This window comes from Caretta caretta, chromosome 9, assembly GCF_965140235.1.
Source record: "Caretta caretta isolate rCarCar2 chromosome 9, rCarCar1.hap1, whole genome shotgun sequence".
NCBI classification, from domain to species: Eukaryota; Metazoa; Chordata; order Testudines; family Cheloniidae; genus Caretta; species Caretta caretta.
This window is the reverse complement of record NC_134214.1, coordinates 325,136-346,756: the sequence shown is the minus strand read 5'-3', so window position 1 is coordinate 346,756 and position 21,621 is coordinate 325,136. Positions and strand designations below refer to the sequence as shown.

Genomic DNA, 21,621 nt, shown 5'->3' with positions numbered 1-21,621 from the left:
GATGTGCCAATTGGGACAGCATGGCGGCAGTGGGGCAGGTTGATACAGTGGAACGCCAATTCTGGGCCTGGCAAACAAGCACAGACTGGTGGGACCGCATAGTGTTGCAGGTATGGGATGATTCACAGTGGCTGCGAAACTTTTGCATGCGTACGGCCACTTGCATGGAACTTTGTCAGTTGCCTTCCCCTGCCCTGAAGCGCAGGAATACCAAGATGAGAGCTGCCCTAACAGTTGAGAAGTGAGTGGCGATAGCCCTGTGGAAGCTTGCAACACATGACTGCTACCGGTCAGTCAGGAAACAATTCGGAGTGGGCAAATCTACTGTGGCGGCTGCTGTGATCCAAGTAGCAAATGCAGTCAGTGACCTTCTGCTAACAAGGGTGGTGACTCTGGGAAATGTGCAGGTCATACTGGATGGCTTTGCTGCAGTGGGGTTCCCTAACTGTGGTGCGGCGATGGACGGAACGCATATCCCTATCTTAGCACCAGACCACCTTGCCAAACAATACATAAACCGCATAAAACTTCTCAATGGTGCTGCAAGCTGTGGTGGATCACAAGGGACGTTTTACCAACATCTATGTGGGATGGCCGGGAAATGTGCATGACGCACACATCTTTAGGAACTCAGGGCTGTTTGAACAGCTGCAAGAAGGGACTTACTTTCCAGACCAGAAAATTATCATTTGGGATGTTGAAATGCCAATAGTTATCCTTGGGGACCCAGCCTACCCCTTGCTCCCATGGCTCATGAAGCCGTACCCAGGGAGCATGGACAGTAGTAAGGAGCAGTTCAACTATAGGCTGAGTAAGTGCAGAATGGTGGTAGAATGTGCCTTTGGACATTTAAAAGCTTGCTGGCGCTGTTTGCTGACTAGGTTAGACCTCAGCGCAACCAATATTCTCATAGTTATTGCTGCTTGCTGTGTGCTCCACAATATCTGTGAGAGTAAGGGGGAGACGTTTATGGCGAGGTGGGAGGTTGAGGCAAATCACCTGTCGGCCAATTTTGAGCAGCCAGACACCAGGGCCATTAGAAGAGCACAGCTAGGCACGCTGCGCATCAGAGAGGCTTTGAAAAATAGTTTAATGACTGGCCAGGCTACAGTGTGACAGTTATGTCCATTTCTCTTTGATGCAAAACCACCCCCTTTGTTGAATTTACTTCCCTGTAAGCCAATCCCGCACCCCACTTCAACCATAGCTGGCAAAGGAAATAAAGTCCATATTGTTTTGAATCCATGCATTCTTTATTTATTTTTTAAAAAGGGAGATCACTGACAAGATAGCCTTGGTGGGGTCGGGGAGGAGGGAAAGACAAGGCCACACTGCTTATTGTAGCCGCACTACAAATCAAAGCTGTTTGAGTGACAGCCTTCTGTTGTTTGGGCCATCCTCTGGAGTGGAGTGGCTGGGTGCCTGGAGCCTCCTGCCCACGTTGTTGTGCGTCTGGGTGAGGGGGATATGGAACTTGGCAAGGAGGGCAGGCGGTTATACAATGGATGCAGCAGCAGTCTGTGCTCTTGTTGCCTTTCCTGCAGCTCCACCAGACGCCTGATCATGTCCGTTTGCTCCACCATTAGCCTCAGCATCGCCTCCTGCATGTTCTGATCACACTCACTGTATGCTTTCCTGGCCTCTGCCACTGAATGCCTCCATGCATTAAGCTGTGCCCTATCAGTGTGGGAGGACTGCATGAGCTCAGAAAACATGTCATCGCGAGTGCATTTTTTTGCCTTCTAATCTGCGATAACCTCAGGTACGGAGATGATACGGGGAGCATAGAAACATTTGCACCTATAGGGAGGATAAAAAGGGAGAGTAAAATATAAGATACATTTCTGAGAACAAAAGGAAGACTCTTTCACACTGAATCAAGCAATTCACAGTAGACAACACATGTGCTTTAGGGATAAGGTCGCATATTGCCTTTTATATTGAGCGCCTGCCGGTATGGTGAAACATCACACACGGCTGGGCAACAGAATTCAGTTTCCAGGCAGCCATGGTAAGCCAAAGGGTATGCAGGGTTGGCTTCTTCCGCCTTCATAACATGTGGGAATGGTTTCAAATTGCAGCACCCTCCTTTCCCATAGCAAGCAATGTCAGTTGGGTTTGCCATTTAAAAGGAGGGGCTGTGGTTTTGGGTTGGATGTGCAGCACACACCTCCCCCCTCCACATGGCTATTGTCCGGGGTGATCCCTTTTAGCCAAGCACAAACAGTCCAGCATGAACAGAGTCCTTTTACTGTTCCCTTACAAAAATCCCCCAATATCACTGTCCTGAAGCTGACACAGAAAGATAAAGGCTGAATGTTGCATGAATGCTACCAAAACCCAGGACCATTCACTGCCATGCTTTGTGCTGCAGTGATTCCAGACTACTTGCTACTGGCTTGGTATGGTAAAGTGTCCTACCGTGGAGAACGAAATAAGGCAGACTTCCCCAGAAACCTTCTGCAAAGGCTTTCAGAGTACCTCCAGGAGAGCTTCATGGAGATGTCCCTGGAGGATTCCCGCTCCATCCCCAGACATGTTAACAGACTTTTCCAGTAGTTGTACTGGCCGCGAATGCGTCCTAGTTCTTCAGGGCAAATCAAACATTAAACACAATTGCTTTTAACCCCTGTAGTGTAGTTACAAATGTTCACTGACCAGAGGTGCCTTCTCTGCCTTCAGGGTCCGGGAACCCACCTTGGGAGGGTATTGGCTCCAGGATGTGAAAAGGTCCTGGTTGCCAGGGAGAACGGATTCTCCACTTGCCTGCTGCACATTCTCCTCTTCCTCCTCCTCCTCTTCCTCATCCACAAAATCCTCCCCCCTTGCAGGTGTCTATGGACAGTGGAGGGGTAGTGGTAGGGTTCCCCCCTAGAATGCCATGCAGCTGATCATAGAAGAAGCATGTATGGAGCTGTGACCCGGAGTGACTGTTTGCATCCTTTGTCTTTTGGTAGGCTTGCCTCAGCTTCTTAACTTTCACGCGACACTGCTGTGTGTCCCTGGTGTAGCCTCTCTCCACCATGCCCTGTGTGATTTTGGCATATATATTAGCATTTCTTCTTTTTGTTTGGAGTTCTGCCTGCACAGATTCTTCTCCCCATACAGCGATCAGATCCAGTGTTTCCCGTTCAGTTCATGCTGGAGCTCATTTGCAATTCTGGAACTGCATGGTCACCTGTGCTGCTGAGCTCACCACACTGACCAAACAGGAAATGAAATTCAAAAGTTCCCAGGGCTTTTCCTATGTACCTGGCTAGTGCATCAGAGTTGAAAGTGCTGTCCCGAGCTGTCACACTGGAACTCTCTGGGATAGCTCCCAGAGGCCAATACCGCCAAATTGCACAACACTGCATCTGGACTACCCCAAATTGCACAACATTGCGTCTGGACTATTTTAGCGCTACTCCCCTCACCGGGGAGGAGTACAGCAGTCGATTTTAAGAGCCCTTTAGGTCAATGGAACAGGGTTGGTTGTGCAGCTGCATTGCTTATAAAATTGACCTAATGCGGCTAAATTCGACCTAACCTTGTAGTGCAGACCAGGACTAAGTGAACCTAGGTTCTGATAACGTGTGTGTGGCTAATGTAGCCATATATAAATGTGTAATCTTGTCAGGGTTATTTTGAATTAAGCAGGGCTCAGGCTCTTCAGGAGAGATTATTAGTTTGGTCAGCACCACTCACTTGCTTAATCTGGGGACATATCCCATCCCACTTATTTAATTTTTTTTATTGTGTCTTTACTACCAAAAAAAAAAGAAGAAAAATGACAAGGGTGTGAGAGAGAGATTTTTGTAAAAATAGACGTGCACACACTGGCCAACTTGGAAATTCTGAAAACAAACTGCTCTGTTTAAAGAACCAGTTATGGTTGCTGAATGACAACAGTATATTTACCTGTCACATCATTTACAAAACCTAAGCTCTGAAAAGCAAGGAAGTAGGAAGTTAAGGACATGGTAAATCTTACACTGTCCATACAGTAAACATTCTTTATGTGTTAAAAGTGGTTTAATGCACATCAGAACACAGCAACCTTAGCACTGACATAAAACCAATCCTATTCTTTCACCAATAATTTCAGAACAAAGCAAACAGTGCAATCACTTCTGGCTGGGTGCATCAATATTTGACAGAACCCCCAATTCTCAGTGTTGGGAACAAGAAATCCAGGCCAGGCCCACCAGTGCCACAAACCCCATTGGGGGTTGTGTTCCAATGCAATTCTGCCTCCAAAAAGTTCACTTTCATCATGCTTTCAGACTTCAGTCACACATGCTCAGGCCTCTTGCCAGTAACAAGCATGCCTTTGCTTAGCACTTTTCCCTAGTCTGAATTTGCTAAGGAACTGTATCTATTCTCTGTACCCTTTCCCCAGCTTTGCAGGAGGGAATGATGGGAGAAATCAGAAGCCTACTATTTCTATGAGGATTATGGGGTATGGTGTACCAAGTGGGATTTCAGGAGACCCACAGTTCAGCGCCACAGATCAAGGATGGCCTTCCATAGGTGGTTTTGATGTATGGATCCTCTTGATTGATAAACTGCAGCCTCAGTCCCACTCATGCATGTTCAGGTTCATCATGCCTGGCTTACAGATGCTAATGTAGTTGTACTGAGGAGCAACATGCTGCTCTTTCAGAAAACCAAGAGGATCTGCCTAGACTTAGGTGGCCATTGCATTGCCTGTGCTGATATCATACAACCTGTGGTTACCATTTGGTGAGGTGTGCACAAATTGATGGTAGTTGCCTGATGAATTACATTGATGAGCCAGTTGGAGGTTTTTGCCCGCTCGGCCAGAGACTGGACATCAACATGGAAGCACATCTCTTGCAAATGTCTCTAACTAATATGTTTAGATGGTGTAGAGCTCTTGGATGTAGTAATATGATATGCAGAGTCCTGGCATCTGGTGAGGTGTGCCAGCTAAGCTTGAGGCTAGGAGTATCAATGAAAAAGCTACGGCTGTTAGGGTTAAGAACAACAAGAAGGAACGTTTTTAATATAACAGTAACCAAAGAAACTCTAGGAATGTTATACACCTATATTACTAGATAGAGATAGTAAAACTGTCAGTAATCATATAGTAAAGGCTAAAGTGTTAAATAAATATTTCTGGTCTATATTTGGAAAGAAGCTGGATGGCTTATTCACAGCTTACAGTGACAATGAATTATCTTCTATTTCAACAGTAACTATTAAACAGTGACTGCTGACATTAAACACTTTTAAATCTGCTGGACTAGAAAACTTGAACCCAACAATTTTAAAATAGTGAGTAGAGGCACTCTCTCTGACACATTGATGTTGATATTTAACACATTTTGGAATGTTGAGAAAGTTCCAGAGGACTGAAGCAAAGCTAATGTTGTGCCAGTATTTTAAAGAGGTAGCTTGGATGACTTGGGTTACTATAGGCCAGATAGCTTGACTTCAGTCCCCAGCAAAATCATGGAAAGGCTGATACACAAAGTAGTCGATAAAGAATAAAAGGAAGACAGTATAATTAATGATTAAATTGATTAAAAACCGGTTAACTGACAGATCTAGAAAAGTAATTGTAAATGGGGATCACGACCAATGGGTTGTTCCTATTGTAGTCCCTCAAGGGTCTGTTTTTGGCACCGTGCTATCCAGTTAACGATCAGATGAATATATAAAATCACCAGTGGTAAAATGTGCAAAAGACACTGTAATGGGGTGGCACTCATCTCTCACAAGCGCCCCCGGGTCGAGTGCATATGGTTGCACTCTCTCTCTGTTTGTGGTGAGTCTTCAATGACTCAGCCCTCCTGCCAAGTTATACACAATCTGTCTGTGAGATAAAAGCAACACAAATCCCTTTCGGGGATTTTGGGAAAAGTCCAACAGATGTCTCTCTCAATTTGTCCCTGCTCCGGAATATTGCAGTGTCCCAGGGTTCCTTCCCTGGAGCAGTGTCTTTGCCATCTCAGGGCCTTTCTGGCCCCAGCTCTTCAGCTGGGCCACTATGGTTCCGTTCCCCTTCTGGGATGCCTCAAAGTCCAGGCCACTTTCACCAGCGGCTGGTTGGGGGGGGGCAGGCTATTCCAGGTCCCAGCCCAGGGACCCTATAGATAGCAGTTGTTCGCAATGTCCCTTTAAATAAACTGTGTTGCTGCTATAATTCCCTGGGCCATTTCCCCATGGCTCCCATATGTTCTTCACCCTTACCTCAGGGCCTTGTCCTTGTGGAGTCCTAGCAGCCAGCCTGGAGCACCATCCACTCTCCTCCAGCTCGAGCAAGGAACTCGCTCTGGCCCTGCAGCTTTTCTTATACTGACCTGCTGGACCCTGTTTGGCTGCTTCCCACAGAGCCGCTCTAGGCAGCCTGGAGGACCTCTCTACTGCCCTTTTCTGGGGCGGGGTGTGGCAGGAGCACAAGTCTTCTAGCAGAGGGCCTCACACACAAAAATGGGTGGAGTGGAAAAGAATCATGGTCTATAAAATCGTGGTCTATAAAATCACGAGTGGTATGGAGAAAGTGAATAGAGAAGGAGCTATTGACCCTTTCACATAACACAAAAACCAGGATTCACCTGCTGAAATTAATAGACAGCAGGTGGGGGGGGGGGATAGGGGAGCAAGTTCTTCTTCACATGGAGCATAATCGACTAATGGGACTCATTGCCATGGGATGTTGTGAAGGCCAAAAATATAACTAGGTTAAAAAAAAATTAGGTAAATTCGTGGAGGATAGTCCCATCAATGGCATTTGGCCAACATGGTTAGGTAACACAACCCAATCTGTTGGACGTCCATAAAGCTCCTACTGCCAGAAGGATCTGCTACTGGCCATTGTCAGAGACAGGATACCGGGTTAAATGGACCGTGATGTGACCCAGTATGGTCGTTCTTATGGAATGATGACAGGTGGTAAGGTGAGTTCATTTGAAGAACGGGCATTTTAATACAGTCAAATGGAATCAGACAGTGGCATGACAAGATCTAATGGATGGAAGATGAAGCTAGACATATTCAGACTAGAAATAAGGTGAAAAATGTTTACAGTGAGTAGAGTTAACCACTGGAATAACTTACCTAAGGGTGTAGTAGTTTCTCCATCAATTAAAATCTTTAAATTAAGAACATAAGAATGTCCATACTGGATCAGACCAAAGGTCCATCTAGTCCAGTAGCCTGTCTTCCGACAGTGGCCAATGACAGGTACTTCATTGGGGATTGAACAGAACAGGTAATCATCAAGTGATCCATCCCCTGTCACCCATTCCCAGCTTCTGGCAAACAGGACACCATTCCTGCCTATCCTAGGGACACCATTGCTGGCTATCCTGGCTAAAAGCCATTGATGGACCTATCCTCCATGAATTTATCAAGTTTTTTTTTGAGCCGTGTTATAGTCTTGGCCTTCACAACATCCTCTGGCAAAGACTTCCACGGGTTGACTGTGCGTTGAGTGAAGAAATACTTCCTTTTGTTTGTTTTAAACCTGCTGCCTATTAATTTCATTGGTCACACCTAGTTCTTGTGTTATGAGGAGTAAATAACACATCCTTATTTATTTTCTCCACACCAGTCATGATTTTATAGACCTCGATCATATCCCCCCCTTAGTTGTCTCCAAGATGAAAAGTCCTAGTCTTATTAATCTGTCCTCATATGGAAGCTGTTCCATACCCCTAATCATTTTTTTTGCCCTTTTCTGAACCTTTTCCAATTACAATATATCTTTTTTTGAGATGGGGCGATCACATCTGCACACAGTATTCAACACAATATGATATTTTCTATTTTCTTATTATCTATCCCTTTCTAAATGATTTCCAACATTTTGTTCACTTTTATGACTGCTGCTGCATATTGAGTGGATATTTTCAGAGAACTATCCACAATGACGTCAAGATCTCTTTCTTGAGTGGTAACAGCTAATTTAGACCCCATCATTTTATATGTATAGTTGGGATTATGTTTTCCAATGTGCATTACTTTGCATTTATCAACATTGAATTTCATTTGCCATTTTGTTGCCCAGTCACCCATTTTTGTGAGATTCCTTTGTAGCTCTTCACAGTCGGCTTTGGACGTAACTATCTTGAGTAGTTTTGTTTCATCCGCAAATTTTACAACCTCGCTGTTTGCCCCTTTTTCGAGATCATTTATGAATATGTTGAATAGGACTGGTCCCAGTACAGACCCTTGGAGGACACCACTGTTTACCTCTCTCCATTCTGAAAATTGACCATTTATTCCTACCCTTCGTTTCCTATCTTTTAGCCAGTTGCTGATCCATGAGAGGACCTTCCTTCTTATCCCATGACAGCTTACTTTGCTTAAGAGCCTTTAGTGAGGGACCTTGTTAAAAGCTTTCTGCAAATCTCATAACACTATATCCTCTAGATCACCATTGTTCACATCCTTGTTAGTCACCTCAGAGAATTCTAGTAGATTGGTGCGGCATGATTTCTCTTTACAAAAACCATGTTGACTCTTCCCCAACAAATCATGTTCATCTGTGTGTCTGACAATTCTGTTCTTTACTATAGTTTCAACCAGTTTGCCCAGTACTGAAGTTAGGCTTACCGGCCTATAATTGCTGGGATCGCCTCTAGAGCCCTTTTTTAAAAATTGTTGTCACATTAGCTATACTGCAGTCACCTGGTATAGAAGCTGACTTAAATGAGGTTACATATCACAGTTTGCAGTTCTGCAATTTCACATTTGAATTCCTTCAGAACTCTTGGGTGAATACCATCTGGTCCTGGTTACTTATTATTAGTTTATCAATTTGTTCCAAAACCCCCTCTAATTACACCTCAGTCTGAGACAGTTCCTCAGATGTGTCACCTAAAAAGAATGGCTCAGGTGTTGAAATCTCCCTTGCACCCTCAGATGTGGAGATGAATGCAAAGAAATTAGTTTCTCCGTGATGGCCTTATTGTCCTTCAGTGCTCCTTTAGCATCTTGATTGTCCAGTGGCCCCACTCGTTGTTTAGCAGGCTTCCTGCTTCTGATGTACTTAACAATATTTTTGCTGTTACTTTTTGAGTCTTTGGCTAGCTGTTCTTCAAATTCTTTGTTGGCCTTGCTAATTATTTTTCAGAGTAGCAGCCGTGTTAGTCTGTGTTCACAAAAAGAAAAGGAGTACTTGTGGCACCTTAGAGACTAACAAATTTATTTGAGCATAAGCTTTCCGATGAAGTGAGCTGTAGCTCATGAAAGCTTATGCTCAAATAAGTTTGTTAGTCTCTAAGGTGCCACAAGTACTCCTTTTCTTTTTCCTAATTATATTGTTACACTTAATTTGCCAGAGTTCATGCTCCTTTCTATTTTCCTTAATAGGATTTAACTTACACTTTAAAAGGATGCTTTTTGTCTCTCACTTCTTCTTTTACTTTGCTGTTTAGTTATGGTGGAACTTCTTTGGTTCTCTGTTTTTTAATTTGGGGTATACATTTAAGTTGAGCCTCTGTTATGGTGTCTTTAAAATGTTTCCATGCAGCTTGCAGGGATTTCACTTTTGGCATAGCATCTTTTAATTTCTGTTGAACTAACTTCCTCATTTTTGTGTAGTCCCCCTTTCTGAAATTAAATGCTATCATGGTGGGCTACTGTGGTGTTTTCCCCACCACAGGGATGTTAAATTTCATTATATTATGGTCACTATTACCAAGCCATTCAGCTATATTCACCTCTTAGACCTGATCCTGTGCTCCATTTAGGACTAAATCAGGAATTGCCTCTCCTCTTACGGGCTCCAGGACTAGCTGCTCCAAGAAGCAATCATTTAAGCAGTCATTTAAGGTATCTCTGCATCCCATCCTGAGGTGACATAGCCAGTCAGTATGGGGGTAACTGAAATCCCCCATTTTTATTGAGTTTTTTATTTTTAGAGCCTCTCTAATCTCCCTGAGCATTTCACAGTCACTATCACCATCCTGGACAGGGGGTCGGTAGTATATCCCTACTGCTGTATTCTTATTATTTGAGCATGGAATTACTATCCATAGAGATTCTGTGGTACAGTTTGGTTCATTTAAGATTTTTACTTCATTTGATTCTGTGCTTTCTTTCACATATAGTGCCTCTCCCCCACCAGCACGACTTGTTCTGTCTTTCCGATATATTTTGTACCTGGATATTACTGTGTCCCATTGATTATCCTCATTTCACCAAGTTTCTGTGATGCTTATTATATTAATATCTTCATTTAATACGAGGCACTCTAGTTCATCCAACTTCTTATTTAGACTTCTAGCATTTGTATATAAGCATTTTAAAAACTTGTCACTTTTTAGCTGTCTGCCATTACATGATGTAATTGAATGGGACTTTTTTTCATTTGACTGTTTCTCATCAGATCTTACCTGTATTTTATCTTCCATCCTCTCCTCCTCACTGGGACATAGAGAATCTCCAGTAATAGATCCTTCCCTAAGGGATCTCTCTGTCTGAACCACATGCTTCTCCATACCTGTCGGCTTTCCTCCAGCCCTTAGTTTAAAAACTGCTCTGCGACCTTTTTAATTTTAAAAATTAATTTTTTTTTAATTTTGCCAGCAATCTGGTTCCATTTTGGTTTAGGTGAAGCCCATCCTTCTTGTGTAGGCTCCCCCTTTCTCAAAAGTTTCCCCAGTTCCTAATCAAAACCCCTCCTCCCTACATCATCATCTCATCTACTCATTGAGACCCTGCAGTTCTGCCTGTCTAACTGGCCCTGCATGTGTAACTGGAAGCATTTCAGAGAATGATACCATGGAGGTCTTGGACTTCAATCTCTTACCTAGCAGAATAAGATCGTATGTTTTTCTAACAGCTGTGCTATAGCTCAGTCAGAGTGAATGTGCTTGATGCAGAAATCACTGCATGAGTGTCTCTGGCCTGTGCTAGACAGGAGGTCAGACTAGATGATCATAATAGGCCCTTCACACCTTAAAAATCTATGAATCTGTAAATATGTGGCAGCCGGTGCTGGCAGCATGGATGAGATTTTCACACAGTGGACATAAAATGAATATGGTGGTGATTGGTGCTCCCAATCCCACAGATGTCAGGAGCTGGACTAATTCCCCTTCCTTTTCTTGTGAATGTGGCATCAGCTTCACCAGAGGAGGAGGCTGGATTTGCAGAGACCTACAGGTACTTACACAAGGCCCAGGAATTGCCTCATGCAGTGGCTGTGCAGGATACCATGGTTTTGTTTAGGTCTGGGAATCAGGTTAGCCCAGGTGGGCCTAGGAAATGTTAGGATGCTCTGGATCTATGTACTGAAAGGGTGGGAAACTGGTGACAGCCTGCAGTAGCAGTGGTCTTAAATCCCCACCTCTTTTCACTGCTACCAGGACAGGTTGCTTTTAGATCTTGGGTTCAATAAAGTTATAGCCACTTTGCCAAAAAAGATAATTCCTGTCCTCACTGGTGCTTATTATTTGCAATGCTTGTTGTTTAAAAAATAAATGCATAAATAAAAAAGACTGTTTGCAGTTATAGTCAAGCAAATTGACAATTATTTGACTTACTCATTTACATATGGGAGGAAGCAATATGGGAAATTTGCATTAATCTGCTTAGCTTCCATGATGGCACAGTATCCTAAACCTGAGACATTTTAAATAAACTATTAGACTGAAGAGAAACATAGGTTTGTTTTTAAAACAACCCCCTATAATACTGTATTTTACATTTGCACAAGTACTTTTACGTTTTTTTAAATCACCTAAACACTTCTTTTATTTTAAGCTTATTCTCAGCCAGTGGATAACCATATCAGTCCAGCTACTTACTTGGGACAATCTTTGCCACCATCATCACCAGGAAGATATTCCCCAATTCCTAAGGGAATGGTTGGAGATGAGGAAATTACCAGGTAAGGAGTGGTTAATCCAACTTTAATTGATGAGTTCAGGTTAGTTAATCAGGAAAGTTAACATTTTATGTGTAAATGATCAAAATGTCAGTGTGTGATGTTTCAAGAAATAAATGTAAATCTAACAATATTTTTAATACTAGTGAATATTTCCATAAGACCTATAAACTGTTTTGCTGATTTATTCTAGTTGTGCTCACTAATACTGCTGTGGTTGTGGCCATACTGATCGCATTCAGCCTAAAGTATACAAGGTCCCCCTCTCCAAACTGGATCAGATACTGTGCCCACTCAGTATGTGGGTTCCACTATGGAATTAAGATGGCACTGCTTTTAGTGTAGCATTCACTCTGCTGCATTGCCAAGTCACGTAGTGAGCTGATTGAATTTCTCACTATATTGGCATTGGAAACGCAAAGACTGATTATGTTGAAATTGCATGTAGATGATGAATTTTCTGAAGCAGCTCAGGATTTCATAGAATCATAGAATATCAGGGTTGGAAGGGACCCCAGAAGGTCATCTAGTCCAACCCCCTGCTCGAAGCAGGACCAGTTCCCAGTTAAATCATCCCAGCCAGGGCTTTGTCAAGCCTGACCTTAAAAACCTCTAAGGAAGGAGATTCTACCACCTCCCTAGGTAACGCATTCCAGTGTTTCACCACCCTCTTAGTGAAAAAGTTTTTCCTAATATCCAATCTAAACCTCCCCCACTGCAACTTGAGACCATTACTCCTCGTTCTGTCATCTGCTACCATTGAGAACAGTCTAGAGCCATCCTCTTTGGAACCCCCTTTCAGGTAGTTGAAAGCAGCTATCAAATCCCCCCTCATTCTTCTCTTCTGCAGGCTAAACAATCCCAGCTCCCTCAGCCTCTCCTCATAACTCATGTGTTCCAGACCCCTAATCATTTTTGTTGCCCTTCGCTGGACTCTCTCCAATTTATCCACATCCTTCTTGAAGTGTGGGGCCCAAAACTGGACACAGTACTCCAGATGAGGCCTCACCAATGTCGAATAGAGGGGAACGATCACGTCCCTCGATCTGCTCGCTATGCCCCTACTTATACATCCCAAAATGCCATTGGCCTTCTTGGCAACAAGGGCACACTGCTGACTCATATCCAGCTTCTCGTCCACTGTCACCCCTAGGTCCTTTTCCGCAGAACTGCTGCCTAGCCATTCGGTCCCTAGTCTGTAGCTGTGCATTGGGTTCTTCCGTCCTAAGTGCAGGACCCTGCACTTATCCTTATTGAACCTCATCAGATTTCTTTTGGCCCAATCCTCTAATTTGTCTAGGTCCTTCTGTATCCTATCCCTCCCCTCCAGCATATCTACCACTCCTCCCAGTTTAGTATCATCCGCAAATTTGCTGAGAGTGCAATCCACACCATCCTCCAGATCATTTATGAAGATATTGAACAAAACCGGCCCCAGGACCGACCCTTGAGCACTCCACTTGATACCGGCTGCCAACTAGACATGGAGCCATTGATCACTACCCGTTGAGCCCGACAATCTAGCCAGCTTTCTACCCACCTTATAGTGCATTCATCCAGCCCATACTTCCTTAACTTGCTGACAAGAATACTGTGGGAGACCGTGTCAAAAGCTTTGCTAAAGTCAAGAAACAATACATCCACTGCTTTCCCTTCATCCACAGAACCAGTAATCTCATCATAAAAGGCGATTAGATTAGTCAGGCATGACCTTCCCTTGGTGAATCCATGCTGACTGTTCCTGATCACTTTCCTCTCATGCAAGTGCTTCAGGATTGATTCTTTGAGGACCTGCTCCATGATTTTTCCAGGGACTGAGGTGAGGCTGACTGGACTGTAGTTCCCAGGATCCTCCTTCTTCCCTTTTTTAAAGATTGGCACTACATTAGCCTTTTTCCAGTCATCCGGGACTTCCCCCGTTCGCCACGAGTTTTCAAAGATAATGGCCAATGGCTCTGCAATCACAGCCGCCAATTCCTTCAGCACTCTCGGATGCAACTCGTCCGGCCCCATGGACTTGTGCACGTCCAGCTTTTCTAAATAGTCCTTAACCACCTCTATCTCCACAGAGGGCTGGCCATCTCTTCCCCATTTTGTGATGCCCAGCGCAGCAGTCTGGGAGCTGACCTTGTTAGTGAAAACAGAGGCAAAAAAAGCATTGAGTACATTAGCTTTTTCCACATCCTCTGTCACTAGGTTGCCTCCCTCATTCAGTAAGGGGCCCACACTTTCCTTGGCTTTCTTCTTGTTGCCAACATACCTGAAGAAACCCTTCTTGTTACTCTTGACATCTCTGGCTAGCTGCAGCTCCAGGTGCGATTTGGCCCTCCTGATATCGTTCCTACATGCCCGAGCAATATTTTTATACTCTTCCCTGGTCATATGTCCAACCTTCCACTTCTTGTAAGCTTCTTTTTAATAAATTGGTTAGTCTCTAAGGTGCCACAAGTACTCCTTTTCTTTTTGCGAATACAGACTAACACGGCTGTTACTCTGAAACCTTCTTTTTTATGTTTAAGATCCGCTAGGATTTCACCATTAAGCCAAGCTGGTCGCCTGCCATATTTACTATTCTTTCAACTCATCGGGATGGTTTGTCCCTGTAACCTCAACAGGGATTCCTTGAAATACAGCCAGCTCTCCTGGACTCCTTTCCCCCTCAAGTTAGTCCCCCAGGGGATCCTGGCCATCCGTTCCCTGAGGGAGTCGAAGTCTGCTTTCCTGAAGTCCAGGGTCCGTATCCTGCTGCTTACCTTTCTTCCCTGTGTCAGGATCCTGAACTCAACCAACTCATGGTCACTGCCTCCCAGATTCCCATCCACTTTTGCTTCCCCCACTAATTCTACCCGGTTTGTGAGCAGCAGGTCAAGAAAAGCGCCCCCCCCCCCCCCCCCCCTAGTTGGCTCCTCTAGCACTTGCGCCAGGAAATTGTCCCCTACGCTTTCCAAAAACTTCCTGGATTGTCTATGCACCGCTGTATTGCTCTCCCAGCAGATATCAGGAAAATTAAAGTCACCCATGAGAATCAAGGCATGCGATCTAGTAGCTTCCGTGGTCATGATTTCGTGGCCATCATGACAACTATGGGGTTATCCCAGATAGGTACTGGCTCAACTCAGACAGCTGGCCACGCTTAAGATTTGGGTTTGGGGTTGGAACTGGAGGCTTGGAGGTTGGTTGCTTTGTTGATTGTATTACCGTAGCACCTGGGCACTGGATAAACACAGAACAAAAAGACAGTCACTGTCCCTAGAAAGAAAAGGAGTACTTGTGGCACCTTAGAGACTAACCAATTTATTGGTTAGTCTCTAAGGTGCCACAAGTACTCCTTTTCTTTTTGCGAATACAGACTAACACGGCTGTTCCTCTGAAACCTGTCCCTAGAAAGCTTACATTTGTCATAAAGTGATTGTTCCCTCTCATCGTTTCAGGTTGGGGTTCATCTCTCCTGTCAGGGTGAGGGAGCTGTTCTAATGGTCTACCCTCAAAGATTAATGGACCAAAAAGGTTCCAGAGGGTTCTTAGGGTGAATCTTGTTCTACCAACAGCGTTTTTCAAATACGGCCATCAAGGGCTTTTCTTGCAGCCACAGCCTCCTGGGGAGAAGTTGCAGCCCCGCCGGGGTCGCCTGGAGGGGTTGGGCCCTTCTCCCCTCTGGAGCCACAAACACCAGAGGAGCAGACAGCCAGTGTGAGTTCCCCACCTTCCCGGAGGTCATGGGGCTCAGGCTTCTGGCTTCAGCCCTGCGGGGCCTAGGCAGCAGGCTCTGGGCTTTCAAGCACAGCAGTGGGTTCCGGGCTCACCACCCCCCCGATCACCCCTGGTCCCTGCTGCCTCCCTACCCACCTCCCCATCCAAGACTTAATTTGTCACCCGGCTTGAGAGGGCTGAGTAAGTCTACTGTGAAAAGTGATATTTGTATGTTTGTTAAATCACTTTTCACTGCCTCCCAGCTAGCTAGCAAGTCTGCTGCTGCAAAAACTGATATTAACAAACATTCAAATATCACTTTTCAAAGCAGCAGACTTACTAGCTAGCAAGTATTAAAAAAACTGCAACCAAAAAAGCAAAAGAAACAACAACAACAAAAGACAAGAACATGCAAAGCACCTTATTTGTGTTTCTATTCTGTTTAGGTCCACTAAAGAATAGAAACAACTGTACATTATTTTTATTATGGGGGAAAAAAAGCCTAATAAAGCAACCAGTATGATTTGGGCCTGTGCATATTTATTTGTTTTTCCTAAAGTTAATTAAGTATTTTAGGAAAAATTCTCATAGCAGCCACCATCAAGAGTTGGTGGCCGCACTCTGAGGCCATCAAAAAATTTGTTGTGAGAGCCCCTAACAGTCCAGTCCCTCAGTAGTTTGGTAGAAAATTATTGTACTTTTCTATCTTGCAGCTTTGAAGAAGTGGCCTGTAGATGCCCTCTTTGCCAACATCATTTTCTCAGGTCATCCTGCTGTACAGATGATATACAACAAATGAGGCAAGAGGGAAGAGGGCTGGTACACTAGTGGTGGAAATGTCATGCAGAGGCTGAACAGCTGCACCATAAATATTTTTAACTTTTATGTTGTGGCTGTACAGAAGGCAAAGAAAAAGTTATTTTTCTCCAACATAGAAGCTGCAAAAGCTCAGGCAGCAGATTTGTTTCAGGTGGCAGGACTAGTAAATCCTGACTGTCTCAGGATACTGGGCTAGATTGACCTTTAGTTTGACCCAATATGGCCGCTCTTATGTTCTTAAAAAGAAGTGAACTTGCTTCCTCCTTGTTTGCAAATAGCCTGAATTTGGTGACCTTCCAGGCACACTGCAAAAAACATCTTTGTAGTAGGGTTTTTGGAGAAGGTGTGTTTAAGGTGTGCTTCCTCAATAATGAAGACATTGGGAGGAACTTTTGTAGATGGCTGGCTGAGCTTCTGCTGAATTAATCATTTAATGCTGCTGATACTTAAATTATATTAATGTGTGTAAGGCCACCTAGAGCCTTAGATAGGTCTATCTGCAGTTTTAAAAATTGAAATAAATAAATATATAATTACGGATCATTCATTGCGGACTGTACAAGTCCTTGATCTTAGGGATTAGTAATTTCCTCATACAAAAATTACTCTAAAGTGAGACTCAGTATACGTGGTCTTAGGTTAGGTGCAGTTTTTACACATTGATTTACAAAATGATTTGTTTATTTCTTGAAATTTTAAAAAATAAATGAGGGACACTTACTAAAAAATTTAAGTTTATTCCCTTCCAAGTTGCAGAATTCAGAAATATTTTTTGTTTTACTTCTTTACGGCAGATTTCCATTAGAGACCTTTTAACTGGACTTTGACCTCTTTTTGTTAAAGGGAAAAAGTTCCCTTTCTACTGCAACAGATTATAGACATTTACACACAGATTTGTTCTATTAGTTTAAACCAGAGTGGTATATATACATTTCCCTGCCTGCATATGAATTACATATATCTACTCATAACTGATTTAATAATAAAAATACTCATAATTTTCATACCATTTCTGGGCAGTTTAACCACCTTTAGTTACTCTAGTTCCAAACTTTTTAAAGAAACAGGCACAATCCACTTGACATCTAGCAGTTTCCGAAAATGAGTTAAGTCGTTTCAGATACCTCAGTTATAATTTTTACAGTCACATTTTCCTATTTTAAATGTTGTTCTCTCCCCTGTTGCTAAATGAAACAACACTAAAAGCAGTGAAACTGACTACACCTAAAGTGCTAGACTAGCACTATACAGCATAAGTGTAGCAAATGTTAAACAGATTACGAACTGACTGGAAAATCTCAAAAATTAGTTGTCAGTGGGGAATCATCATCAAATGAAGGGGTTTCTATTGAGGTTTGTTGTAATAATTTGGAAATTAATACAACAGGTTTTTCAGGGCGTGGTTCTAGGCTTGACACTATTCGATATTTTCATCAATGATCTGGAATTAAATATAAAATCAGTGCTGATAAAATTTTGCACGTGACGCAAAGTGGTAAATACCGATGAGAATAGGGCAGTCATTCAGCGTGATCTGGATACTTTGGTGAGATGGGTCCATTCAAACAAAGTGCACTTTAATACAGCCAAATGCATATAGGAACAAAGAATGTAGACCATACTACAGATTGAGGGACTGTATCCTGGAAAACAGTGACTCTGAAAAGGATTTAGGGGTCTTATGAGTTCCCAGTGTGATATGGTGGCAAAACGGGTTAATGTGATTTATGGATGTATAAACAGAGGAGTTAGGGGGAGGTGATTTTACCTTTGGATATTGTGTTGATAAGGATGATTCTGGAATTCCATGTCCACATTTTAAAGGATGTTTAAAAATTGGAGAGTGCTGAGAAGAGCCACAAAAATGATTTGTGGGCTGGAGAAAATGATGCATAGTGGGAAACTTCAGGAGCTCAATCCATTAAATTTATAACAAGATTGAGAAATGGTTTGATTAGTGTATAAGTGTCTTCACAAGGACAAAATGCTGAATTCTGATCATCATCAAAATGGTGTGTGACCTCCTTGCAAATTGAATATCATCCAGATCCATCTTTGGCAAGCTGCTTGGGGTGGTCTGGTTGTATATTCAGTTTGTCTGTTACTGGCAATCTTGTGATTCCCAGCTCTGTAGAAGTGTTCCTTCATACACAAGCTTTGGAATTCATTAGACTTCCATTCTAATAATATGTCCATGCTAAGAAAGCTGCCAAAAACAAACCAGGGCTGGTTGAGGTGGTTGCTGGATTCAGCTTCAAAAATCCTCATTTCTCATCTAACTCACTCACTCTTTACTCTAGTGGAAAAAGGTATAACAAGAACCAATGGCAGGAAGCTGAAGCCAGACAAATTCAAATTAGAAACTAGACACAGTTTTTTAACAGTGAGGGTGGTTAACCATTGAAACAAATTACCCAAGGAAGCAGTGGATTTTCCATCACTTGAAGTATTCAAATCAAAGACTTGGATTGGACCTTTCTAGAAGATATGTTTTAGTCAAACACAAGTTATTGGATTCAAGACAGAGAGAACTGGGTGAAATTCTATGGCCTTTGTTATAGGTGGTCAGACTAGATGGTCTAATGGTCCCTTCTGGCTTTAAAATATACGCTGTCAAATGCACAAAGTAAACTGGAAAAAAAAGAGGAAAATATTTTCCTACTAATCTTTCAGTGGTAGTATTCTTAGGTCTTATAAATAATATTACATAAAAAACTTGGCACAGTAGCATAACTTTTTCATGCAGTTGCCCACACAATTGCATATCTAATATTCATGTAAACAGTTTAACTTTGTGCATGCTATGTGGGGAATTGCATGCACTGATGTACACTTATGCAGCTATTTGGCCATTTGCACACATATTCCAATTTATACACACACACCCACCACGTCTGTCCCTGTGATTGTGTGCACATTGAAAACTGGTTTCTATATGTCCAGATCATTATAAGCTACCACTTTTCTGAGGCATGTATGTATATAAAGGAGTGAAAGAGTAGGGTGCTAAAGGAGTTGGCAGATGTGATTGCAGAGCCATTGGCCGTTATCTTTGAAAACTCATGGCGATCAGGGTTGGTCCTGGATGACTGGAAAAAGGCTAATGTAGTGCCCATCTTTGAAAAAGGGAAGGAGGAGGAATTAATTCTGAAGCACTTTGAGGAGAGAAAAGTGATCAGGAACAGTTAGCATGGATTCACCAAGGGCAAGTCATGCCTGACTAACCTAACTACCTTCTATGCGGAGATTACTGGTTCTGTGGATGAAGGGAAAGCAGCGGATGTATTGTTTCTTGACTTTAGCAAAGCTTTTGACACGGTCTCCCACAGTATTCTTGTCAGCAAGTTAAGGAAGTATGGACTGGATGAATGCACTATAAGGTGGGTAGAAAGCTGGCTAGATTGTCGGGCTCAACGGGTAGTGATCAATGGCTCCATGTCTAGTTGGCAGCCGGTATCAAGTGGAGTGCCCCAAGGGTCGGTCCTGGGGCCGGTTTTGTTCAGTATCTTCATAAATGATCTGGAGGATGGTGTGGATTGCACCCTCAGCAAGTTTGCAGATGACACTAAACTGGAAGGAGTGGCAGATACGCTGGAGGGTAGGGATAGGATACAGAGGGCTGTAGACAAATTAGAGGATTGGGCCAAAAGAAATCTGATGAGGTTCAACAAGGACAAGTGCAGAGTCCTGCACTTAGAATGGAAGAATCCCATGCACTGCTACAGACTAGGGAACGAGTGGCTAGGCAGCAGTTCTGCAGAAAAGGACCTAGGGGTTACAGTGGACGAGAAGCTGGATATGAGTCAACAGTGTGCCCTTGTTGCCAAGAAGGCCAATGGCGTTTTGGGCCGTATAAGTACGGGCATTGCCAGCAGATCGAGGGACGTGATCGTTCCCCTCTATTCGACATTGGTGAGGCCTCATCTGGAGTACTGTGTCCAGTTTTGAGCCCCACACTACAAGAAGGATGTGGATAAATTGGAGAGAGTCCAGCGAAGGGCAACAAAAATGATTAGGGGACTGGAACACATGACTTATGAGGAGAGGCTGTGGGGACTGGGATTATTTATTCTGCAGAAGAGAAGAATGAGGGGGAATTTGAGAGCTGCTTTCAACTACCTGAAAGGGGGTTCCAAAGAGGATGGTTCTAGACTGTTCTCAGTGGTAGCGGGTGACAGACAAGGACTAATGGTCTCAAGTTGCAGTGGGGAGGTTTAGGTTGGATGTCAGGAAAAAAAATTTTCACTAGGAGGGTGGTGAAGTACTGGAATGGATTACCTAGGGAGGTGGTGGAATCTCCTTCCTTTGAAGTTTTTAAGGTCAGGCTTGACAAAACCCTGGCTGGGATGATTTAGTTGGGGTTGGTCCTGTTTTGATCAAGGATTTGGACTAGATGACCTCCTGAGGTCCCTTCCAACCCTGATATTCTATGATTCTATGAAAACTTTAATTTTTCTACAATAAGAACAGGAGTACTTGTGGCACCTTAGAGACTAACAAACTTATTAGAGCATAAGCTTTCGTGGGCTACAGCCCACTTCATCAGATGCATAGAATGGAACATATGGTAAGAAGATATATATATATATAGATATAGATATATATACGCACACGTACAGAGAAGGTGGAAGTTGCCATACAAACTGTGAGAGGCGAATGAATTAAGATGAGCTATTATTAGCAGGAGAAAAAAACTTTTGTAGTGATAATCAAGATGGCCCATTTAGACAGTTGACAAGAAGGTGTGAGGATACTTAACATAGGGAAATAGATTCAATATTGTAATTATTATAATTAAAATAACATGGGTCATTACACATATTGAATCTATTTCCCTATGTTAAGTATCCTCACACCTTCTTGTCAACTGTCTAAATGGGCCACCTTGATTATCACTACGAAAGTCTTTTTCTCCTACTGATAATAGCTCATCTTAATTCATTAGCCTCTTACAGTTTGTATGGCAACTTCCACCTTCTCTGTATGTGTATATATATATATATGTTCTTACTATATGTTCCATTCTGTGCATCCGATGAAGTGGGCTGTAGCCCACGAAAGCTTATGCTCTAATAAGTTTGTTAGTCTCTAAGGTGCCACAAGTACTCCTGTTCTTTTTGCGGATACAGACTAACACGGCTGCTACTCTGAAACCTGTAATTTTTCTTTTTCTAAAAGGGCCATTTAAAAGTGAATATTGAGCTCTCGTTCTATTTACTGAAAAATTCTCAACTTACGAAGTTGAATAAGAATTTTACTATAGCTTC

The 21,621-nt window shown here is 43.1% G+C and overlaps 1 protein-coding gene across 36 annotated transcripts in view; it reads left to right on the top strand.

Moving 5' to 3' along the window:
• DLG1 (discs large MAGUK scaffold protein 1) overlaps nucleotides 1-21,621 on the top strand; it is a 529,193-nt gene that overhangs the window by 370,753 nt on the left and 136,819 nt on the right. For all 36 annotated transcript variants that reach the window (XM_075132009.1, XM_075132007.1, XM_075132006.1 and 33 more), the window contains one exon: nucleotides 11,722-11,848. In XM_075132009.1, the coding sequence (XP_074988110.1) occupies nucleotides 11,722-11,848 (127 nt within the window). The remainder of the gene's footprint in view (nucleotides 1-11,721; nucleotides 11,849-21,621) is intronic.